This window comes from Protopterus annectens, chromosome 6.part0, assembly GCF_019279795.1.
Source record: "Protopterus annectens isolate FY-2018-M chromosome 6.part0, PAN1.0, whole genome shotgun sequence".
Lineage (NCBI taxonomy): Eukaryota > Metazoa > Chordata > Ceratodontiformes > Protopteridae > Protopterus > Protopterus annectens.
In genome coordinates this window covers 1,979,115,022-1,979,140,996 of record NC_056737.1, presented here as the reverse complement: position 1 = coordinate 1,979,140,996, position 25,975 = coordinate 1,979,115,022, and the positions used below count along the sequence as shown (strand labels likewise).

The window sequence follows — 25,975 nt, the reverse complement described above, 5'->3', positions numbered from 1 at the left end:
ATTAAAACCCTAGAATTAAATGTAGCAGTGATTTCTACCCAGGATTCTGCAGAGTTCGTGTCTATGCATAAAGTTTATAACTGCAAGGAAAAGAGGTGCTTAGACAAGCAAAACAAGGACATGTTTTTGGTCTTTTCAGGTAGGACTAACCTATTAAAGCATGACATTCTCCCACTGCCAGGGTAGAAAGTTAATCTGAAACCCAAAGGATAGTCATAATTAAGAAGATTCAGAAAATGCTGCAGTTGGGGTAATAGATAAACTGCATGGCACCTGGGACAGTCCTGTGGTTCTGATGCCCAAGCAAGATGACAGCATCAACATTTTGTGACATCTTTTGTCAACTTAATGAGATTTCAAAATTTGATGCCTACCCCATGCCCTGGGTAGACTAGCTAAAAGAGAGGCTTGGGACCACAGAGTACACAATCTCACAAAGGACTACTGGCAGGTTGCCTAAAAGAGAAAAGACTGCTTTCTCAACTCTTGAGGCATTATTCCACTGCAAAGTGTTATCATTTGGGCTTTATGGAACCCTGGCAAAATTCCAAATACTAAATTAAAAATGTCAAAGTAACAATATGTTTAAAGGTTTTGCAAACATAGCTGAATGCAAGTTGTGATGTTAAATGATTGTAGGATTTCTGATATAACAAACCATTAAATCCTATTAGGCACTCACTTTAGTGAGAACTAGGTTCAGTTTTCACAATAATTCTTAGATACATTTTTTCTAATAAAATTATACATTTATATTTACAAACAGTCTACACTACAATTATTTTCATCTGGTGTTTATTTGCAACTAACTTAAAATTACATTGCTCAAGAACTGCACTACATGTATGAAAGAAAAAATACAACAGTTGACTGAATTTCAGAACTAGAAAGGTAGTCAGATCCCAGTTTGACAAAACAGGAATAATTTTTCACTATCTAAATTCGTCGTTAACATACCAAATTTCACACTTTACCATATACCATTTTACATTACAATCTTTGTACAGACTCTTCAATCAGACATATTGTGCTCACTCTATGTCAAAAATAAAACCTAGCAGTCTCTTCAATAAAATATTTACAAGCAATACTGCTTCACATCTGTGATAAATATATTTAAAAGTATCTTCATGTTGTTTCATATCACAATTACATGTAGAATAATCATTTTGTATACCAGACCTTGTTAGATGTGTGTGTGTGTGTGTGTGTGTGTGTGTGTGTGTGTGTGTGTGTGTGTGTGTGTGTGTGTGTGTGTGTGTGTGTGTGTGTGTGGAACTTTGGTACTCCTTAAAAAGCTGGTCTTAGGTTTTGAAGTATCATCAATAACATTGGATAAAGGACACCCTCAAATTTGCAACTAACAAGGGACAATGATTTTCACTTACTGTCACATTAATGCAGTTAACATTTTGTCAAATATTTAAACTTTGTAAATACAATCCTAGTACTACAAAGGCATATAGCATATATCAACCTATTTAGTTTAACAGAAAGTTTGAATACATACGATTTTCTCAGTAAACCACTTTCAACCAGATGCAGTTTTAAAGATTATTTGTAGCTGGAAAGTGTACATCAAATATATTTAAATAAGTAAATATGCTATAAATTTGAAACTAGATATATTGTCAAGAAGCAATTACTTTTGAATTATTTTTGACCTAATACATTCTTGCACTGAGTCTCACATTTAGAGAGCTTGGTTTGTTGTTTGCAGCCATCACTGGAATTTCATCTGTATAGCATGCATGAGGCGGGTAAACGATAATACATAATCCATAGCCTTAGCATGCTACTCTACTCCTATAAGCACTGCATAGACTGTTTGCCAATCGACCAAAGTAATAAAAGAATCCCAAAATACATAATTAGTTTCATTGTTAACATCATGAATTATCTGGTTTTAACTGATCAGAGAGCTCCAGAAAGTGAATGAGTTCCAGGAAAGGGGTGGGAGATGAACTTCTCAGAAGATGGCTGGTTTAACTGGTCTTTAATTTTTGAAAAAAAAAACAATGAAACCTTTAAGGTATGACTAAAGGTCCACACTGAAGCTGGCTCATCCTAACCAAAACATCCTTCATTTTTTTATCTGACACAGCAGTGCAACACGATGACCTAAAGTTATTAGAGTTCAACTACAGTATGTACTTCTTATCATAGTTTTCAAATCCTTGGCATCCACCTACTTATATTTCAAAAAATAAACATATCAGTCTTAATGTGCCACTATTTATACTCCAAATTCTACAAAACAACAAAATAAATTGCAAAAATGCAGGCTTCCAAGAGAACTTAAAGCCAAATTCATATTACATTACATAGGATCCACTTTCTGAATATGCTGCATTCATTTTTTTCTTTTGTGGTTAACAGGGATTATTTCTGTTTTGTTTTTCTTTTCTTTTTTATGTACAAATGCTGTTCAGTAATTGTTTGGCACAGTGGTACAGCAGTTAGTACATTTCCCCACTGAACATAGTTCTCTGTTCCAGATCCCATCAGAGGTGCCCTCTATGTGGAAACTACATGGCTTTTATGTGTCCATATGGGTTTTTCCTGGGTACTCTAGTTTCTTCCCACATTTCAGAAATATCATCTCTTTGAATTGTCAAACTTTGCCATTACCCATATACATATTTAGTGTGTGTGTGTGTGTGTGTGTGTGTGTGTGTGTGTGTGTGTGTGTGTGTGTGTGTGTGTGTGTGTGTGTATGAGCATTTGCGTTCACATGACTGCAATGGACTGTCATCCTGTCTAGAAACATTTCTCTACCTTACCGAGATAACCACATGCTGTTTTATAACACTGAACTGATAAGGCAATTACTGGAGGATTTTTATTTATTATTTATTTATTTTATTTGACATTTGTTTACTGGGAAAAAGTCCAACTGGCCAGGACTGCACGTTTTCAGTGGAGACCCGGGGAGAAAAGCTCCAATACAGTAGTAATATATAGTTATAAAATACAATAATAAATCATAGTAATAAAATACAGTAATGAAGTGCAATAATAAAATAATAAATTAGTAAGTAGCCATAACATTTACACTACTACACAATAATAATGCACAGAGTAATGCAGCTAATATACATTTACAATGACTGCAACATTTGCACTTCATTTTGTAGTTGCAAGAATTTATACAAACAGTTAAGATTATACATGTAGTAAAAAGTAGTGTCAAGACACTTCACTAGTTTATACTTCTGGTAATATATTGTCGAGTCTCTGATTTCAGTGGTGAACATGGATGATGGCTGCATCAGTAGGCACTCACAGTAAATTGTAAGAGTATGTAGTACTATTAATGGTAATATGCATTCTGTTGGCTTTTAGAGGCTAGAAGTGCTAAAAGAGTGAGTTCAGATGAGTGAGGCGAGGTGTCAATAAGAGTGAGTGTTAGTTTTTACCCAGGACTGGTATAGCAGCAATTCCATGAGTTGGTCAGATGTAACTTAAGAAGTCTCTTAAAGTCATGTGTGTTTTCTAGTGACCAGATATCTAGGGGAAGGGTATTCCATGCTTTTGAGAAAGCAGCAGCATAGAGGGAGCCCCCAGAGTTGTATTTGCTTTTAGTGATGTCCGCTAGTGCATTGTTGGTACTTCTTAGTGGATGAACACTGGCATAGTGGTGTAACAGTGGTGATAGAGGATTTGGTGAGCTATTGTAAGTTGGTGGAAAGTTAGTAGGTTTAGAAATTCTAGCCAGGATAGTTTTTTAAGGGATTGGCAATGGTGGGATTTGTATGATGAGTCAGTGTCGAATTTTGCTATTTTGTTATAGCAGATAGTTTATACAGGTCACCTTTGTTTAGACTGGTTAGTACTGGGGAGGCATAAAGTAGCATGGAGAGTAGGTGAGTTCTTGCAGTGGTGACTTTACTTTCAGTGGTTAGGTATTTTTTGCTTCTATAGAGGGTACCTAGCTTTTTGTGGACCTTGGTGATGGTATGAGCTACATGTTTGTCGAAGTTCATATTGTGATCTATGATTACTCCTAGTAATTTAGTTTGCACAGCAGGTGTGATGGGGGTTTAATTGGAGGATGTTATTTTAAATTATGGAATTGGGTTAGTAGCCTTAGAGGGATGGAATAGCATTAGCTGTTTTTTTTTTTTAGGATTAAGTATTAGTTGTGAGCCAGACAGCCATTTTTCTGTTGCTGAAATGGATGCTTGGGTGATTTGTTGTAATTGTTGGAGTGATGGGGCAGAGCATATTAGGGTAGAATCATCAGCATATTGGACCAGGTTGGCATGGAGGGTAGGATTGTTTAGGTTGTTGGCGAATATGGTGAAGAGAAAGGGTCCAAGGATGGATCCCTGTGAAGCACCTAAGTTTAGAGGGAGAAGGGGGAATAGAGTGTTTTCCCATTTTAAGGTTGTTGATGGTTTGAGAGATAGCCTTTGAACCATGATAGTGTGGAGTTGTGAATGAATGAATGACTATATTGACTTACTAGGGCCATACAAAGTTCATTGACTGTAATACAGCACACTGAGCAATTAGTACCAGTACTGCCAGAATTCCCAAATAGAAGGTTGCAGGCTTATTGCCAACAAATCAAAGCAAAAAGATCAGGAATAAGTAATGCAGAAACCACCATGGAATGTGGTTGTCATTAGCTAAATTGCAACTATGTTCATGTAAAGTTTCCATCTTCTTTCCAAATTTCTCCATTTAAGTGAAACTTTTTTAGCAGCAAAAAATATCTGTATGCCAGAAGGGAGAGATACAGAATAAAGTAAAAAATCAGTGACTGCTACATAGTGTCCTGCTGTATTGTGGAAGAATGGCTGTAAAACACAAGCATAACCTGAAGCACTGCTTTTGTTTCAAAATGCATTCATAGATGAAAGTCATAATATTTTGCAAAATGATGCACTTTTGAAAAGATATACTATACTATGGTTTTATGACAAATGTGAAATTAGCCCTATCGAGCTGCAGTCTGAAAAGATATAATTACTTTTTTTAGTACTCAGTTACATTATATGCAGCTTTGAAACATCTTAGCCAGCCACATGGTTTAGAGGAATAAAGCTTTATCTACAGCCCAGGCAACCCAAGCTCAGTCGGCAATTTGGACGGGTTTATGTTTAACCATCAGATTAATATTACATTGAATGGCTGAACATCAAACATTAGACAATGAAGTTGACTTTTACTGTCCTGGGAAATCTTCAAAAAGAAATATATTGAATGGCCACAGCTGGCCAACATAAACGAATCATTACATACTACTTGCTAACTGGTAATGTAGCTATAATAGAACCTGCCCTTCCTCCAATTTAGTATGACCTAGGATTTGGTATATATAATTAACGGGGATGTAGGGAGTGAAGTCCCCCACATATTTATTGTCCGATGTTCACTAAATCCTTCTGTTGTGGGGGCTGCACCCCCACACCTCCCCTAATTACATATACCAACTCCAAGTTCACACTATATTGGGGAAAGGGCAGGTTCTTTTATAACTGTTACAAAAAAAAGTTCTAAGCTTGTTTCCTGACTTTCCTGTAACTAGTCTAGTCCAGATACAGATTTGCTGTATCCAGGACTGTTTATTTATTTATTTATTTAATTTATTTATTTAACATTTGTTGACCGGGAAAGTCCGACTAGGTTCCACAGATCCTGTTTTCAGCGGAGGCCCGGGGAGAAAAGCTCCAGAAGCATGTCTTTAGAATGTGGGAGGAAACCGGAGTACCCGGAGGAAACCCACACGAATGCAGGGAGAACATGCAAACTCCACACAGATAGCACCCCAGCCGAGAATCGAACCAGAGAACCTCTTGCAGTGAGGCAACAGCATTAACCGTTGCACCACTGCACCGTCCAGTTTGTAAGCTTCTGAACCTCCCAAGCCTTTCTGTGTTGGAGGGAAGCCTTCTAGCTTATCAGTGGGAGTGGTAACACTAGGTAGCCTATCTACCACCAGAGGAGTGGCTTCTAGCCCAGAAATTGTAGTTTATTGGTCATTTGGGCAGTTTTTCCATCCCTTTCAACTTTCTGATTTAAAAGCCCACATTTGTGCAGGTTTGCACTTGTTTAAGCTCTGCACTGCTGCGCCGAGCTGAGGCAAACTGTTACTGGTGCCAGAAAGTCTGCTCTTCAGTTTTTCTCTTAGATCTTGCTAGTTCTTTCTCTCTTGCACTTCAAATAGCCTAATCGCTTTGCACTTCAACAAGTTTTTGTAGCAATTATTGTAGCACACTTAAGTGCCATCAGCCCTAGTCACTTCACGTAAATAGCTCCAGTACTTAGTAGTTATGACCACCCGTCCTGGCATGATTAAAGGGCAGTTCCCTGTGCTTTCTCCTATTAACCTGGTGCACTTGGGCATTCTGAGGCAGTGCAGCAACTGCCTCATGTACACAGACAACCCTCTCCTCTTACCTCCCAAGACTCAGACTTGTGAGAGATGCACTTATATCACCAAATTGGAAGCTATGCACTCTCCAGCCAAGACTGGACTAGTTGTTTAAGAGGAGAAGGTCAACACCTGTACCACACCACATGGAACACATAGCCTTCCAGAGCACCCATTATCACAGCTCTCACATAAAAACACAAACCACACCCCCACCTTCGCAGAGGCTCTCAATAGAAATTTACCCAAACAGCAGAGACCTCCAAGACAGAAGCACACTTGACCACCACAACACGGCACAAACCGCAGGACACATAGCTCACCTCCACAGTGTGCCCCTCCACCTAACCCCCTAAGGCTAAACACTTTGCCCAATACACTAATCATAGGTGACTCAATAGTGAGGCACACAGATGTCCCACTCACTAGGTTGAGTAAGGAGAAGGTAACAGTCAGCTATCTATCAGGCCAGAATCTGACACAACACATTCACTCAGGTCACTCAGCAACAAGTATGAGTATGACTCTGTCATTGTCCATGTGGGTGTGAATGACCTGAGACACACCTCCCTGGATTACATGAAAAGAGACATGGAGGAGCTCTCAGATTATGTGGCTCAGGCAGGTATGACCCTAGCCCTGGGCAGTATCCTACCATCACCCAAAATGATACTGCAGTACAAGCAGAAAATGATTGACTTCAACAATTGGCTAAGTTTCTGGTGCCATTCTAAGGAGATCCAGTATCTGTCTGTTTGGGATGACATGATTGACAGACCTCTATGCTTTGTCAGAGATGGCCTGCAACTGTCCCCCTGGGTATCCAGGTACTGGCTAAGGCTCTTGCCACCCCTATAGTGCCTTTTTTAGGTGGTGTTCCAAAGACCAAATTACCATGGTAACAGCTATAAATATATGCAATCTGAGTGTCATGCTGCTCAACGCTAGAAGTTTAAATCTCAAGAGGGACTCGCTCAAAGCACTCCTCAAAATGGAGAACATCGACATTTGTGCTGTAACAGAGACCTGGTTTAAAGCAGCAGGAAAGCACCACCTGTGTTACCAGGCTATAACTAATTCCACACCTTTCGGCCCCAAAACATGACTGAAGCTCCAAGGACGGTGGTGTCTCCATATTCATAAAGGATATGCACTACTCCAGACTAGTAGCCCAGCATAACGCATCTGAGATAATTCAGGTACAACTAATATTGGGCAAGATGGCGATCCAGGTCATAGCCTGCTATAGGTCCCCAACCATGTCCCAAGACTCTCACTTCACTTTCCTAAGCACCCTAGAATCTATCAAAGTCCAACCCAACACTCTCTTACTAGTAGACTTCAACTACCCCACCATCAACTAGGAAAACTACTCAAGCACTAATACACTGGCCCAACGCTTCCTGGAATTAATCAATTCCAGTGCCCTGGACCAACTCATTCTGACCCCCACTAGAGGAAGCAACATCTTTGACCTAGTTATTACTAACATGGGCGACCGTTGCTCTTCACCAATAGTCAATTCCTCCCTGGTCAGATAGACCATAAACTAATCACCATGGAAATCCACATCTCACCCACACCCCCACAAAGGTAACCACCTCGAAAAACTTCTCCAAAGCTGACTTTGGACTCCTAAAAACAAAGGTGACTAACTTCAAGGCACCCATGCCAATGGAAAATAGTTGCATGACTGCTGAATCATACATCAATGCACTGTACAAACATGTACACAAATGCCTGGAACTAGCCATACCCAACAGAACCAAAATGCTCTCCTCCAAAAAAAAAAAAAAAAAAAGCTAATCTGGTGGTCCCCTGCCATTGATAAACTCTACAACAGAAGGAAGAAACTGTTACTGAAAAAGGTGAAGTCCCAAGACTGGAAAAACTCCCTTATTAGCCCCAACAAAAAGTTGAGATCCCTCATCAAATCTTCAAAAGCCAGCTATGAAGGCAGAATTACAGCAGGCACTAAAAACAATCACAAAGCCTTCTATAGCTATATCAAGAACCTCCATGACAATACTCAGATTTGCTCTAAGATACTGCACAATGGTACTTCCTATACTCAGCCAACAGATATTGCCAACATACTGGCCAACAGATTCACTGCCAACTTTACCCCCCCCCCCAAAGGACCAATCATAATACCGGAAGAATGCCAGGTACCCAGCATTACTGCACCACAGGTTAAAGCTGCATTGTCCAAGGCCAAGAATACAGCTTCCATGGGACCCAATAATATCCCTGGCTGTGTTCTACATGAATTACAAAATGAACTGGCACCACATCTGTGTGCCCTGTTCAGTCACAGCCTCACCTCAGGCTTTGTCCCTACTGAATGACGCACTGCTACAGTCATCCCCCTCCATAAAGGGGTAGCAACTACAGACCCTGGGAATTATTGCCCCATTAGCCTGATGAGTCTGATATGTAAAGCTGTGGAGTGCATCATCGTGGACCTGATTAACAAAAATATAGGAAATCTCCATACTCTAGAGCCCACACAATTTGGCTTTGTGAAAGGGAGATCATGCCTGCTCAACCTGGTTGACTTCTTTGAGTCAGTCACCAGAGCTGTGGATGAAGGAAAGGCAGTGCATACAGCCTACTTTGATCTGGCCAAGGCCTTTAATACCATTCCTCACTCAGGAATTATTGTTAAACTCACCAAAATAGGCATCAACCCCTATATCACTAAGTGAATTGCAAACTGGCTCACAGATAGAACACACAGTTTGTAAGTAGTAGACTCCAAGTCAGACTGCCGACCAGTCCCGAGTGGAGTCCCACAGGGATCGGTCCTGGGTCCTCTCCTGTTCACCATCTACTTCTCAGAAGTCCAGGCCAACACAAAGGGGCTCTGGCTGACCAAGTTCGCAGATGACTGCAAGCTGGGAGCCATTATTAACTCCCCAAGTGATGCAGACATCCTACAGAAAGGCCTCACTGAGACCAATGACTGGTGTCAAAACCATGGCCTTAAGCTTAATTTCAAAAAATGTGTCATCATCCCCTTTGGTAAAAACTCAGTTCCCACTAATTACTACATCGATGGGAGCCCACTGAACACAGAAGGCATTATAAGAGATCTGGGGACGCAAGTTGACAGTAACCTCTCTTTTGACTGCCTCATTGCCACTGTGGTCAGAAAGTCCTTCTATGTGGCACATCTCATTATCAAGGGTTTTGCAACCAGGAAGAAAGAGGTCATTGTCTCTCGATACTCTTCCCTCATTAGACCAATCATTGAGTATAATGCCCCATTTGGCATGTACCTCACTAGACATGTGAAACAGCTGTAGAGGCTACAGAAGTACCTCACGAAGAAGATCCTAGGCATTAAGCACATGTCCTGCACAGACAGACTCAAAAGACTCCGGCTATACTCTGTCTCATATCACCTACTTAGAAGCGATCTCTGCTTGACTTACAAAGCCATGTCTGACTCAGCATTTTAGAAATGCTACATCTAAATAAATCCCAGTCCCTCCACACTACGTGCTCCAGAGACCTCAGCCTCTTTACTACAATCAACAGAACATGCTGGAGGGACTGGTTCCTCACCCAGAGAATGCCTATGCTCTGGAATAGACTTCCCACACATATCAAGCAGAGCAACTCGCTGACCCTCTTCAAGTGAAATCTTGATGAGTGGATGGGTAATAGAAAGTTCAACCTGGGATCACTCTAGTGGCTGTACTTGATAGAGGCACTGGGAACTAATATCGGGCAGCACGATGTCAGTGCCCTTCTATAGGCTAGGCTTGTAAAGGCTCCACGGCCATTAACCTAGTACACACATATGAACCTATGAACCGGTTAGTAAGTAGTAGGTCACGGTTCATTTATGTTGGCCAACTATGGCCATTCAATGTATTTCTTTTTGAAGATTTGTCTGTTCAGTAAAAATCAATTTCAATGTCTAATGTTCTATGTTCGGCCGTTCAATGTAATATTAATTTGATGGCTATACATAGACCTGTATGGACAGCTTATAGAGCTAGCAAAGAAGGATAAGCATGCTTAGCCTGGAAGAGAAGACCAGTGCAAATGTGAGTCGACTATTCATCAATCCAAAGTGAAGGCTGGAGCTTGAAACGATCATCAGGCAAGGCAGGTGGGAGGACTGAGATGGCATGGTCAGCCTGTGACCTGAGAAGGACATGTCCTCAGAGGCCACACATCTTTACCTGATTCACTCTACCAAATGGATTCAGCATGCTGGGGTTAAGGCCTTGGGAGAAAAGAGTCTAGCACATAGGACAGTGTATATGATGTTACTTATTTCTAGCTTTGCCATGCCTCCTTCAGATAGGTCTCCACCTCTCCTTCCCACCATGCCTACAGGATGCTGCAGACTGTCCATTCTATTCCTATTTCCAAATCTTCATCAGAATGACCCCAGCTAGAGAGGGGTACGAAGTATGGAGGCAACTGAAGCAGAAACAGGTAAGCTAGCGGTCAGCTGGGAGTGTGCTAAAGAGGGAAAGATACATTTTCTGTAAATAATAGTTTATGTTTTGGCAAAAAATATGATGTCTAAGTACACAAGGTTTTTGTCTCAGACAATTTTGTTTCTGTTGTTTGCTTGTTTAATGGTAATAAGGGATTCAAAACAGCAATACTTCCATTGACCACAAAAGTAACATATTCAGAAACACTTCTCAAATCAGTAACACAGCTTAATAACAAAGCTGAACCACATGGCTGACTTATCTGGTATCATTAATGAACAATGTCTAGTGAAAAAAGGAAAGAAATGTGGCAAGAGTGAAAGGAAACATAGTTCATTTAGGCAGGAAAGCAATAAACTATGACTAGAAAAAAAAGGTTAAGGAGTTGTTTGGTACCTTAGAACAGGTACGTAATGCAGAATAGAATAGTATCAGAGAAAGAAGCTGAACTATTAGGAAAGATTGATCATTTTTTGTCTTTTGTTCAAACAAAAGCAGCTCCAGTGAGCAAAGATCAGATAATGATAGCATAAATTTACCTGCTAAATAACATAGAACAGTAGTCAGAAAGTATAACTGTTACTTAATGTTGAGTTTGACTGCATTCCACAGACAAAGAGCGTGATCAGTGATGGGATGCAATATTTAGTACGTATTTATTTCTATTGGCTCTAGAGGATTGTCACTGTTGATGTGACACTCCTAGCCCATGTGCAAAAATGGGAAAAGCGGTTGTGGATTGATGGATTTATTACCAAGATCATAGAGAAAAACTGTCATGCACTGTTGTAGGAACCAGTAATGTAGAACTGAATATTACAGTTAGAACAGATAAAATCTAAAGAAAACATTTGTGCTTGATACTGGCAAAGTCCTAATCATGCTGAAAAGATCTGCATTGCCAGCATGTATGCTTCTTCATTATGCTTGTGATGTCTACCACTAAGTAAAATAAATTAATGCCTATGTATATTTTGTTAGTGGGAACAGGCTGGAAATTAAATTATACCACAAATGATAACTTTAATGTAATAACAGTTATTAATGAAGCCAGTTGAGTTTGCAATTCATTTTATGTTTAAAAGACAGGAAAACCTACATACATTATAATTAAAGAGCAAATATTAATAACACGACAAGCAGAAAGATGTATGATATAGATATTGCATTGATAATAGCAGACATCATTCTAACTATGTGCTGGGAGAAAAGTAATACATTATTTTTAAAATAAAAGTGTACACTAACTAAGGTTTCATAAATATGAGTTCAGTAAGACATTTTCTCTAACATCTAAAATATTAACTAAAAGGTGTTTGTCTTTGACAATAAAGTTGATTGCATCTGTATTTGACTGTCTGAATTTTAAATGATGTGGGATCATTGTGAAATGATGATTGATTTTGTGTCTGTAATATTTTGGTCTGAAAAGAAAATAATTACCTGTTTTAGTAAAATCATTCTACACTACATACCTGCATTTCTGCTATTCATTTTGTCACATTTAGGAAAGCTGAATAAAAATATATATTGAAACGTGACCTAACAGTAACATCAAAGTTCATCAATTAAATGATGAAATGTTACCCCAAATCAGACTGGAAAAATTAGTTTATGTTGTTTAGCTATATAAACCAAAAAAAAAATTGAATTAAATTAATTTTTTTCTGCATGTGTGGTTCGATCAGTTAATAATATATATTTTTATTATTATTTCAAAGTGAAGGGCAATTCATCTGAATGCTAGATCATGCTCTACTAAAACAAAAAAATTATTGTTGTTATTATTATGATCTCTGATAATGTGATTTTGAAAAACATGTTTTTTTTATTAAAGCCAATAAGGTATAAAGTCCAGCAATCAGCTTTATTAGCTGTCAACATTTCCAACATGCCATGTACCTCTGCCATTCACATACGTGAAATATGAAATATCCATATTTCTCTTCAAATGGTCCATCGGATGAATCAACGTTGTTACACCACTACACATTTTCTGGAGCATTTCTTTGTTTAGATGTTTTCCTTTGTAATGGCTGTAGAAGAGTTGTTGGGGGAGGGGGTATAGTATCCTATATTATTCTTTCATAAATTATTTTCTTTGTCCTCCCTCCCAGTACAAAAAAATCAAAGAAACAAGATAAAGTATAACACAAGCCGTAAAGTCATAATGGCTGGCTGTTGCAATAAAAATGATAAACATAAGAAAAATAAGCACTAAATGTTTGGTATCTTTGCGCATCAAGCCCTCACTAAAAGACTTACATTCTTTAACTGTAAAATCGTTACTTTCAGCTATAGACATTTCTGATGTACTCTGACGATTGCTTATTTCTGCAGATATGGCACAAGTTTCATCATCTTCACCAACAGATTCACTAACTAAAACCACTGGACCCAGTTTCTTCTGGTATCTGTACACATCTTTTATATCTTCACTTGATACTGTGGCAGGTAAACCTTCCATTTCTGTGTTCCTAGTTTCACTTAATGCTGCAAGGTTTGTGTTTTCGGGTACTTGATGTGGATCTTTGGAAAACATGTCCATTTCGTCACCTGAAATGCCACTCATTTGTTTCAGATGTAATGCAGGTTCATCACAAGTCCAAGGTTCCTCAACATTCTCCAAGACTGACAATGAATGTTTTATAGCGTGAGATTCGAGGATATCTGGGGCACTCTTATCATTAAGCAATGCACCAAAAGACAGTGTTACCTCATAATTTTCTTCAGGAAGGCTCTTATCACTTACATTTGACAATTCAGCTGAACTTGTGCCATCAAAACTGCAAATTTCAGTTATTTGTGAATTATCAGAAAAACAAGACACATCTGTATCAGTGTGATCCTTTCTAAGAGAAGTTTCCCTACTGTCTTCTTCTGTACAACGTTCTGTTTTGGAAACTTCTCTAAACATAGAATCTAGGGATTCAGGTAATTCAACTTCCGAAACCAGATTTTCCCTTTGATCATCAGGTGCAGTAGAACGTAGGAATGCATTTTCTTCATAACAAACATCCTCTATTTCCTTTAGCACTGAAACATTTTCAATGTGATCTTTAGCCGCATGTGCTGAGGATTCAATGGTGTCACAAAGTTCATGAAGGACTGAATCCTCATTCACATGAATATCTTTTGTTGCCTCTGGTTCCAGCCGTAGCTCTGGTTCCAGTTCACGAAAATCATTTTCTTTCTGAAATGTTATGCTGCGCTCATCCTTTGTTACACACACACGCATTTGTCCTTCATTTGCTTCAGTGGAACCACATGTATAAGGTTGTTCTTTTTCAGATGTTTGAATAATGTCTGTAATGTCTCTTTCTGCAACAGATCTCGATCTGCCATCTGTTAGTGTTGTAGATCCAAACTCCGTATAACTCTGATGATCACTGACTTTTTCTGGAACTCCCCCCTGCTGCATTTCAAGACCTGCCAACAAGGAAACATTTTATTTTCAGTTTTTTGATCAGCATTAATTTCAGTTTCAAAACAGCTGCAAAATACTCAAGTATTTAGTACTGTGTTGCCAGAGGTGCACATTAAGTAAATGGAGAAATCAGTATGGATAAATGCAGTAATGGAGAGGGAAGGTATTGGTAAAAGCTGTTAAGTGATAATAAGTGCTTATGTGTTTAACTGAGTAGGCCATGCAAGATGTAAATAGTGCATCATCAAATAACATCAAAAAATGACGATCATATTTTGAAACATTATATTAGTAAAAGCAAACAAATATAAATAGTGAATAAGTTTAAAAAATTAAATCTTATTCAGAGTATATATATATATATATATATATATATATATATATATATATATATATATATAAAACAATAATTTAACATGTACAACAATTTCTTTTCTAGTTCAAGTTGGGTGCTTTCCCAGATGAACACTTTCTGGATCATTCAATGTCTGTAATTACACTAAGGAGTCAAGCATGAGTCAGTAGAATGTTACAAATCAAAGCATGTATGTGCAAGCCTCACTGGAGGTGAGTGTAGTCTTTAGGATTACAGATGTAAAATAAGCTAACTGACAAATCAAGAGTGAATGCTGAATTTTAAATGCTATGTTAGATACTGGTTTGTGAAGGGAATTTAGGGCTAAGTCTTGTCAGGATAAAAACTAAAATGCATGGCAGCATCTGTAAATAAAAATGTGCAATGTGTATGATGTGCTGCAAACCTACTATGGTAAATTAGTTTCAACGGTGAAAATGCAATGCATAAAATACACTCATGCTTACTGCCACTGTTGTATTAAGCAGCTGTGATTTAAATTGCCCAGCTTTAATGATAATCCATCACGGAATAAATGATTTTAAACAGGAAATGTAAAATCATATTTGTTTGCTAAAAGAAACCACATTGCAGGCTGGTCTGAACTGAAAGAAACTGTGACATCCATAAAGAAATCTGAAGAGATCATTCATTGGTATAAGTTGTGAAAAATATCAACATTTTCTAAGTTACAAAGCTTCATTCTACAAACTAAAATCATAACTGGATACTTTTGCAACTCCACTGTATGAATACAGATAGAAAAAAAGTTACACTTACTACGTAGAAGGTAGAAGGTGGTTTTGCAAAATCATTTTGGCTTTGATCTAAAAAATTACATCCAGCACATATAGAGTATAGTCCAAGGAAACTGATATATTCCAAGTCTCAAACCAATGCAGGGAAATGTCCTAAAGCTACAAAGATGAGTTTCTCAAATGTAATATAGACTCATAACTCTGACCTGGATTCATACAGTTTGCATGCAATCAGGTAGGGCTTTCTGTTTCATATACCACAGGGCTGTGTGATCTAGGAGCACCATACACAGCTGTGCACCTGGACAAGTCTATGCACACATGTGGTAGTTTGTAATTCACAGTTTTATGAATCATGCTACAGTATTTACAGGATTTAGGGCTTTCACCTGTGGGTAACCCACACACAATATAGTAGTGTGGCACTTGAACTGTAAGAAATGGTGATTATTTTGTTGCTCAATATAATATAGCAGTTCCTTGAGTATTCACAGTCTAATATTTTTACGTCAAAGTGTACTGCACAACACATTTATTAATATTATAATTTAAATGATATCCCACCCTTTTATATCTGTGACGTAATTGTGATTTACCTGCCTTAATCAGAGTGTTGAAGAGTTGTCCCTAAACACTATAGTAGCAGGCTATATTGCTAGGACTACTGAAATTAGTTGTTGCACTACCAAACAGTACAATAGAGCAAGTCAGAGAAAACAAAGTAGAATGTCCAAGAACAGATCATAGTAATTGGCAGGAGGCTGTAGTATAGACCATTAAGAAAACAAAATTTAAAACCAACAACTGTGTCAGTAACGTAGCTCACAAAAACAGGACATCTAATTGAGAGGGGAAAAACCCTCAGAGTTAACTTTCACTCTGAGAAATGAAGCAAGCAAGCAGCATCTGTCATGAAATTATTATTATTATTGTTATTATTGTTATTATTGTTATTATTGTTATCATCATTATGTACTTAGACTAGCTAGGATTCGGTGATGCACAGGCCAGGAAGGACAGTGTCGTAAATGTCGCATTTAGTATGCATCAGTACTTCATTCCCTCCCATGGAGCTCTGGAAGGTTGCACTAATTTTCAATAGGCGAAGCCTAAGCTTTTTTATAGAATCAAATGATGTCCTCATATTTCAAATAAATGTTCATATCTCTGGAACCATAGGGGTTATTAAAGAAATGTACATGGCAAACTCTTCAACTCAAACTATTTTTATAGTGGTAGTATTCTTTAGGTCCTAGGTTTTAAACTGAATTTTATAAGTCAGACTAAACTAGTAATTACTAAGTTTGTAATATTTTGTAAACAACTTACAATATCTTAGTAACCAGTCAAGTTACACGGATATTGTTGGTAACATTTTCTTCAAACAACTGTGGGCTTTCACATGAAGCTTAGCAGTTCTGTCTGTGTTAATTGGTTGTCAAGATATTTGGAAAAACATGAAATTTATGGCAATATATAAATAAATATTAATATAGCTTTACCTGCACTATGTCAAATATCTACACAGTTGTATTTGCCATTGTGTAATACTTTGCATGCAGCACAATCTTTTATTAATGTGAATATGAACAGGCAGTATTTGATGCCTAGAGGGAGCAGTAGGATGTAACTGCAGGAATATATTCAGGTGTCACCAGGCTATAATGAATAGGATTTCTTTCAACCACAGAAATAAGCAATCCTATGTAAGACCAGAGATACTTACTTTCCAGAAGATAACTTCCTTGGTCCTTCTTTAGCACATCATCACTTGTTTGGTTTTCCCTCTTTTCATATAAGTTCTCATTGATATTGGGAATAGAGTTACTAACATTTAAGTCTTCACTAGAAGTCACCGATGTGAAATCTTTAGAATCCAACAAAATGCCTTGAACTTGCATTGTGCCATGAGTAGGGCATTCATCATTTTCTACTAATATCTGTGTTTCTGTTAATGCACTCTCCTGAGAGGTCTTTGAAACACTAGAAAGATGCAATTGCTCATCCTGCATGTCATTAAGAAAACCAGATGACCCCTGAGCACTGGATATGCTAACAAGGTCCCCTGCAACTTTCATATGTGAGAAATCAGTAGACTCCGTGATCCTTTCCTGAAGTGGTGTTGACACAAAAGCTTCAGCAGTCTTTTCATATACCAAATAGCATGGTACGTTTGAGATATTTGCATCTTTCATAACGGTAGTATCAGGGTCTCTTGATGTGTGACTCAGCTCCATTTTCGTTTCATCCACCAGAGTATCTTTTCTAACAATATACATGTCCATGGCAGGTATACTCTGATTATCAGTGTCTTGTCCCATTTCAGTATTTCTGTTCAGTGTATTTTGCAAATCCGAATGTTCAAGGACAGGCACAGGTTCTTCCATATGATTTTTTACTTCTTCTGTAATTGGTTCTGTAGCCTTGAAGTTAGTTTGCAAGGATTGCTGTTCCACGATTGACTTACAACTGGCACCCCAAATTATATCTGCATGATGGTGCTGTTGTGCGACAGATTCGTGGTCCTCTTTACACATACCCATTTCCTTCTCAGTAATTAGTGTCGCCTTTTTCATTCCATTTTCACAATATAAATCATTGTCTGTCATGTAAACATTTTCTTTTTCTTCATGACCTTTAATTGTATCATGTGTAATTGTAGTGATTTGTGTAGCTTCCTCATTAATCAAAGGAGGCTTTGTCCCCTCATTTTCCCAAACTACACTCACAGCTTTTTCCTCTTCTTCTTCTTCTTCTTTGTGACCCCCATTTATATTATTTTCATTCATATCAGTAGCAGGTTCACTGATATCTGATGCCACCTCAGTAATCCACTGGGTTTTTGTCATTTCACTTTCATAATATGCACCATTATCTGCCTTGTACATAACACTTACTTTATCTCTCTGACCTTCATCAACATTATATGCTACTCGTCTGATATCTGTTACTGCTTCAGAAACCAGTCCAACCTTTGAACTTTCACCTTTGCAATGGACATCGCCATCATCTGCTACATTAGGAGTAGCTTCATTCTCTCCTTGACTTTTATTTATAACCTCTATAATTTTATTCATATCTGCTGTCTCTTCATTAATTACTGTGATTGCTGTCTCTTTGCATTTACAAAATTCATTGCCATCTGTCTTTAACTTATCCCCTGTTCCAACCTCCTGAATTTCAAATATGTCAGGTGTAATTTTTCTGTCTCTTGTGTCCTCAGTAACCAATGGAGACTGCGCCCAATCATTCTGACAACTTTCCGCTATAGAGTCCTCGGCTGTTATTTCTCCTTGAACTTTATCAAGAGCAATTGCAATCTCATTGATATCTGCTACTTCCTCACTAACGTGCAACGTTAATGGTGTTTCAGTTTCACAACATACTTCATTGATATCTGCTACTTCGTCACTAACGTGAAATGTTAATGGTGTTTCAGTTTCACAACATACTTCATTGATATCTGCTACTTCCTCACTAACATGCAACGTTAATGGTGTTTCAGTTTCACAACATACTTCATTATCGATCAGGTAAACAGCACTTGCGTTGTCTTCTTGACACTCAACAACTTCATGCTGCATTTGATTAAGATCTTGATTACGATCTATTATCCGCTCAGTAACCAATGTGACATTTGTCCCTAAATTTTGACGATAGTCACCACCATCACCTGTGAAGAAAACAGCAGCTGCTATTTCTTCTTCACCTTTAACTGCATCACTTATAACTTTACTGATATCCATCATTTGTTCGGTAACCAATGTTTCACAATATATATTGTCTGTTATGTCAACAGCACTTGTGTTATTTCGTTGTCCTTCTTCCACATTACGTGCAATTAAGGCGTTCTCATTGTCTCTTTCAGGAAGAGCATTTTGAGGCAAATTAACATTTTCATTCCGAGGCACATCATAGCTTTCAATGTTACCCTTTGCAGTATCTGTTATTAAGTGTGTTTGATTATCAACAAAATTTTCAGATAAATTCTGTTCAGAATTTAATGCCACTGCACTGTCATACTGAACTGGAGATTCTGCTGTACACAGTGCATCCTTCTGAGCCATCTCATTATCTGTTACTTCATTCTGAATTTGAAAATTGAAGTTTTCATCGTTTTGCTCATTGTCTTCATCAGTACTTCTTACTCGCACAGACTCAAGATACTGAGATATCTATAAAACAAAAAGAACATATTAACCATTTTAACAAAGTTAATGCAAATGTAATCTAAAGTACCATTGCGCTACAGTTGCCATTTTTTCAGTAGATATATAATTCTTTCCAACTGCTCATTGATATTGGAAGTTTATGAAGCAGCAGAAATAACAGTTATCTTCTTATTAAATCAGTTGATATATAAGGGAACCTTCCTAGGTGGAGATACAGTTGAATGTGGGTCATCCTTGTTTTGCCTCTAATTCATCACTTTTTTCTCTGAAGTTCCCATACTTGGGATGCACACACTCTATGCTGGTACATGAAGTAAGATTGTGGGCTACTTTAGAAGAGCACATCAAACTCTCTGATCTCAGGCTCGCTTTTTGAAGATCAAGATAAAAACAATATACATTTGACTCATGTACTGCCTATAAGAAAAAAAACATTTACATGCAATATTTACTTGTCTGTCTTGCAAGAAACTCCAAAAGAGATTGCTGGAGGTAGGGGCAGTGTAAGCAGAGGGATGCAGTGAGCTGCTATTAGTAACCCACTAAATATGGTCTCTTTGTAGATCAGCTGACCCAAGACTGGGGATTCTCATTAATGAGTGTATGAGCTGGATAAATTCCCAGCATTAACCCTCTATGGTGGAAAGAAAGGTTCGCATGGCTGATACTTAAAGTACTAAGTTACCAAAGGGGATCTGGAGTTCCAGTCCATACCATAAAGCTTGGATTAGATTGGCTTAGTCTGGATTATAACTCCAAACCATGATGCTTGTCAAATGGGAGAACATGTGAGCACCCAGAATACTCTTAGCTGTAGCTATGAGTAAATGAGCAGGATGCCACTACACAAATGCCTTCACGCAGACGCACCTTTGAAACAAGAGCTGTAAGATTCCATACCACTGCTGTATTGGGGTTTAATGACAGAATTATACCATTAGTAGTTTGTCTCTTAATGGCAAAAGATAATTCAACTAATAATTCATAAGAAAGGTTTTACTTGATAACTGCCAGTCTTCACAATCTACATGAGTGTAGATCAGTAGAAGTAACCCCTTTCCAAAACTAATGGGGGAAGTAGTTTAGTTAAAACCTGACTTGATGCACATCTAAGATGTAAAGGGTTTTCTCAGTCATTGTTCTGCCCTATCAAATAATACAAAAAAATGGGAGTTAACTAGACTAATGTACTAATAGATTTGCAACTACTTTTGGAAGCATATGTGAGCTGGTCCTAATGGATTCCTTGATAAATGTGAACAACACAGTTATAGTTTCCTACTTATAAAGCCCCTGAAGGTCTAAGATTTTGTGAGTAGAGATGATAGCCACCAGGTAAAATATTGTCCAAGACATGAATTTCAACTCTGGTGGATAAGTTGATCTGAAGGGAGGAAGGACAGGTCTGTCAGTCATGAATTATAAGTATCAGGGAGGGGAGGTGTTCTTCAAAGACCAGCAGAGATGCAGAACCCCATTTATAGAATGTCTTCATTGACTCTTGTTGGACCACAGTTCTGTCATCCACAAGATCACTTTGGGCAGAAAGAGGTGGCATATGCACCATAACCAAGGAATAACCAAGTCTCAAATTATACAATTTCTAAGACAGGCCAACATAATCAGATAACTTAATGACTGGACAGAGCATATTTCAATATATTTTGGCAAAATAAAATGTTTACACTTGTCAGAGTAAATCTTCTGTGAGAAAAAAACTTGTTTACCTGGCTAACCATTTCAGCACATTAAGAAAAAGATGACTATCAAGCAGAAGAGATCAAAAAGAAGCCGCATAGAGCAGGGGGAAGGAGGCAGAGCCAAATGCAGGGCATTGGAAAGGTTAAGAAATCCAAACCTTCTCACCAAGTGACTGTTTTTGTAGCTAAGGATATATATGTAGGTGCAAGCTAGCCTGAAGTCCCCAGTGGATGCCTACTTCCAGAATAAAAATATCATCAAGTCCTTGAGACCAACTTGTCTATTGGTAGTGGGTAAGACCAAACTGGGATGTTAAACTACTATTATATTGTGTAGCTCAGGAAGTAGCTACAGTTCAACACAAAAAGGGATAGAAAGGCAGACAATATGTAGATCTCTGTCAAGGAAACAGATCTATCAGCAGCCAGCCATTTCTAACCTGTCAGAAGCTCTACAGATTAGTGACATTACTGGCAGGCATCGCAGTGCAGCTAAAAATAATAATATGCATGTACATTTGAGTTCTTTTCAAATAGGATACCAAGCTCAGTATGTTTCCATGCATTTGGATGCTTTTTGCTGTTTTTAAATTCATTCCATAGCTTTTTACAAATACGCTGTCCTTAACTGAAAAATAAAAATCAGTTTTCAAGGCAGGAAGATAGGGAAAAGGCAAAAGGGGTATGTGTTCCAGACCTGGACTGGCAGTGTGTCTCCGTGAGTTGTGGGGCAGACTGCATGGTGAGTATGATTAAGCTGGTTGCACTAGAACATTTTGGAGATAAAGCAGTTGGTACTGGAGATGAAAATAGGAAGTGGGACAATAGTGAGGCAGGGGCATAGGTAAGGAGTTAGCAGGTCTAATTAGATGTGTTGTATGAACAGAAGCAGACGTTGTTGCAGGTAGTTCAAACGTATGCACAAAAAAGAAGAGGAAATGAAATTAGTGGGCGAGGAAATGGAGACAAGCTAGAGATGGAAAGTAGAAAGCTCATAGGAGGAACAGACATGCCAGAAGTAACAGACTGAAAGGACAGGAAGATTGAGATGCAAGGAGAAAGACAGGGGAAACTGATGTAAGGGTGATGCAGGGATTGAAAGGAGGAAAACATTACAGGTGAGATGGGACTAATTAAGGAAACAAGGAGCAGTCACAGAAACAAGTTAGGGTATGAACACAGGACACCTGAGGGAAGGTTAGGAGCACACAAAAGAGAGAAAGTGAGGTGTAAAGGACAGCAGGATAAATCTGAAGGTGTGAAAGGAAATCGTGTTGTCAAGCAGCTGGATAAAAAGAAGCAGGAAGGGGAGCACAGAAATGAGTAAATGGTGGAGATTCAGCAGTGGAGGACAGGGGGTAAGGTAGTACTAGACAGACTCAGAGGGGTAGGCAAGCTAATGATAAATGGTGATTCTATCCCCAAGGGCATCAGAACCTTGGGGGTGTGAACAAGTGCAGGTCTGGCCACATTGAATGCACTCCCAGGTCTATCCCTGGACAAGTAGGTGGAAGACGTAGGAAATGTAGGATAAGGCCCATATTACAGTACACGTCAGGACTAGTGACATGGTGGTATGAACTGTGGAGCAAGTTGTCAAGAAGGCAAAGGAGGTGGCCCATGGATGCCAGGAAGATGGTTGTATAGTGATGCCATCTTAAGGGTAACATTAGTGAAAGAAGATTTCAAGGTTCAAGAGACATGTAGGCATAATCATGGGAAAAGAACACAGACCCAGGATAACAGAAGAAATCTGTGGAATGCAAAGTTGGAGTTAAGCTTGAAAAATGCCTGAAACGTTAGAAAAGAGGAAGAAGAAGGGAAGCAGCAAAATAAGTGTTGGAAAGCAATGCTGTGCAAAGTCGAGCCTGGAAAAATGGGTGAATTGCAGACACTCCTTAAATCTGAAAAGGCACCCACTACCAACATCACAGACACTTGTGCAATGGAAAAAGGGGATATACTAGAGCCAATCAATCAGATCCCCAAAAAGTGACAGGAAAGGAAAAGGAGAATTACTGTTGGCTTATATAAAATATGGAATAACCTTCTGAGGAAGAATAGGAAATGAAAAGCAGGTCAAGATGAGAGTGGTTAAGAAGACCTCTTCACTGGCACTCAAGATGCAGTTGGATTATAGGAAAAAATGGTAAATATTCACCATAAACTGACTTCAACACTTCAGCAGATGAAGTGGGTCTATGTGTTCTCAGATTCAAGAGCTGTGAGCAGAAAAAGAGGTTGTTGTGATTAGAAATCTCAGTGTCCCAGCATTATTGTTGAATACTAGGCTAATTTCACTGAAGGGCCATTTTAGGCCTAGCCCATTACCTAATATCATGGTCAAACCTGCACCATGTGTCTTTGAAGTGAAGATCTTAACCACTATGTCAAATCCATGGAGGTGAGTGGGTAAACTAGGCAATAGCTCTTACATCCAAAAAAGACAGGAAAGGAACCTGAGGGAAGCCGGAGTCGGTTCAGTTGATTAAACAATCTGAATTACAGAGCTGCATAAGTATATTTTTCACACTTTAATTGTTCAGTGTTTCTTATCAGCACTGCACTGGTTGTATTTATTTTGCTTATCAGTACTGCATTGTTTTTATTTATTTGTGTAACAGTTCTGCACTAGTTTACTGCACTGTTTTTATTTGTTTGACTTATTTACTTTTCTATGTCTCCATTTATATAATTGCTGGTCTGTAGTTGAATTTTTGCTTTCTCCTGCTCACCCACCCCACTGCAGTTGTGCTCTTATAGTTGTTGCTTTCGCTGTTGCCCACTCCTACTGTAAAATTGATAAAGGACACTTCCAGTCCCATCTCATTAGCTCATGCTACCCAATACAAAGATCATTTGGGAAGGTTAAACCCCCTTAGTTTCTCAACCTTGAATTTTCTTCTGTTCCTTCTCTCTCCCTTTCCACTTTACTAATAAAAAATAAATAAATAAATAAACACTTTATTAAGCTTCTTTTTCTGTATTTGTGTTTCCACCTTCTGCTCCATTAGTTCATCTTGCTTTTTTCTGCAACTTGCTGTGACTTGTTCTCTAAAGTGTTCACTTGCATCCTTTCTGTTGCATTTGTTACTGCTTCTTTATAGCCTGTTTAAATTGTAAGTGTTATTCTAAGCCACTTTCTTTTGGTTTAAGCACTTCGGCTTTAGGCTAACCACTTAGCTCTCCTTGATCTTTTCTCTCTGATTCTGAAAAATGTGGATGGACAATTTCCTACAGTTTCTCCTGCCAGTCTGGTTGATATGGGCATCCTGAGACAGTGTAGCAACTGTCTTATGTACACAGATAACCACCCACTACTATCACCTAAGAACACAATTTGCAAGAGATGCAATTACATTAGGAACCTAGAGTCCAAGCTCTCTCCCTCACAGGCCAGCATATCTAGCACTGAGAAGACTGTCAACACAATCACTATACCTCAAACACCACCCACACCTACACAACACACACCCACCCACATATGTGGAGGTTGTCAACAAAAGCATACCCAAACAAAGGAGACCTCGAAAGCAAAAATCTCCGAGGCAAATACACACGCAATCTCCTCAGCCCTCCACTCATAGTTCACACACCTCTGTCCCACAACCACTAAGGCTTAACCATAAACCCAACATATTAGTCACAGGTCACTCCATTGTGAGACACAGATGTGCCTCTCATCAGGCTAGAAAAGAAGAAAGTCATGGTTAGTTGTCTGTCAGGGGCCAGAATCTCCCATATCACACACACATTCAAGTCTCTCAACAACAGGTACTGTTATGACTCTGTCATAATCCATGTTGGTGTGAATGACTTGAGATGTACCTCCCTGGACTATATGAAGAGAGAAATGATTGAACTCGCTGAATATGTGCCCCAGGCAGGTATGTCCCTAGCCTTAAGCAGCATTCTACCATCACTCAGAATGATGCCTGAATACAAACAGAAAATTACTGATTTTAACAACTGGCTTAGTTTCTGGTGTCATTCCAGGGGGATCCAGTACCTGACAGCCTGGGAAGATATGATTGACAGACCACGATGCTTTGTCAAAGATGGCCTGGATCTGTCTCACCTGGGCTTCAGGATTATGAAAAGGCTCTTGCATTCCCTATAGTGCCTTTTTAAGGAAAAGTGATGAGGTTAAAACTACCAACATAAAAATTTCAACAAAACACAAATTAAAGGTCATGCTGCTAAATGCTAGGAGTCTAAACACGAAACTGTACTCATTGAAAATGCTGACATCTGTGTCGTCACAGAAACATGGTTCAAAGCTGCAGAGAGCATCACAGCCTTACCTGGTTACTCATCCTGTCATACATTCAGACCCCCAAACTGTGGGTAGTAAAGCCAAAGGAGATGGAGTTTCAATATATATTAAAGACATACACACCTCTAGGCTGGTCAAACATGGTCAAAGTATGATGCACAGGAGACACTCCAGGTGCAGTTAACTATTGACAAGACCCCTATACAAATAACAGTTATCTACCGGCCCCCAAATCTGACCTTAGATGCCTAAACTGCCTATCTAGACCTCTTCAAATCTATCAAGATTCAACCCTTTACCCTGATCCTGGGTGACTTTATCTATCCAAACATGACTGGAAGAACTACTCTTGTCAGAACACAAATACCCAGAGATTCCTCAATTTTGTAAATGCAAATGCTTTGGAACAGCTAGTCAATACCCCCACAAGAGGTGATAATATATT

At 38.7% G+C, this 25,975-nt stretch overlaps 1 protein-coding gene across 1 annotated transcript in view; it reads right to left on the bottom strand.

The window, feature by feature from the left end:
* Positions 1-12,647: 12,647 nt before the first annotated feature.
* LOC122804038 overlaps positions 12,648-25,975 on the bottom strand; it is a 712,415-nt gene continuing 699,087 nt past the window's right edge. The window contains exons 4-5 of the mRNA XM_044073715.1: positions 17,109-19,557; positions 12,648-14,271 (exon numbers count right to left, since the gene is read on the bottom strand). Coding sequence (XP_043929650.1) covers positions 12,935-14,271; positions 17,109-19,557 — 3,786 coding nt within the window. The 3' untranslated portion in view covers positions 12,648-12,934. The remainder of the gene's footprint in view (positions 14,272-17,108; positions 19,558-25,975) is intronic.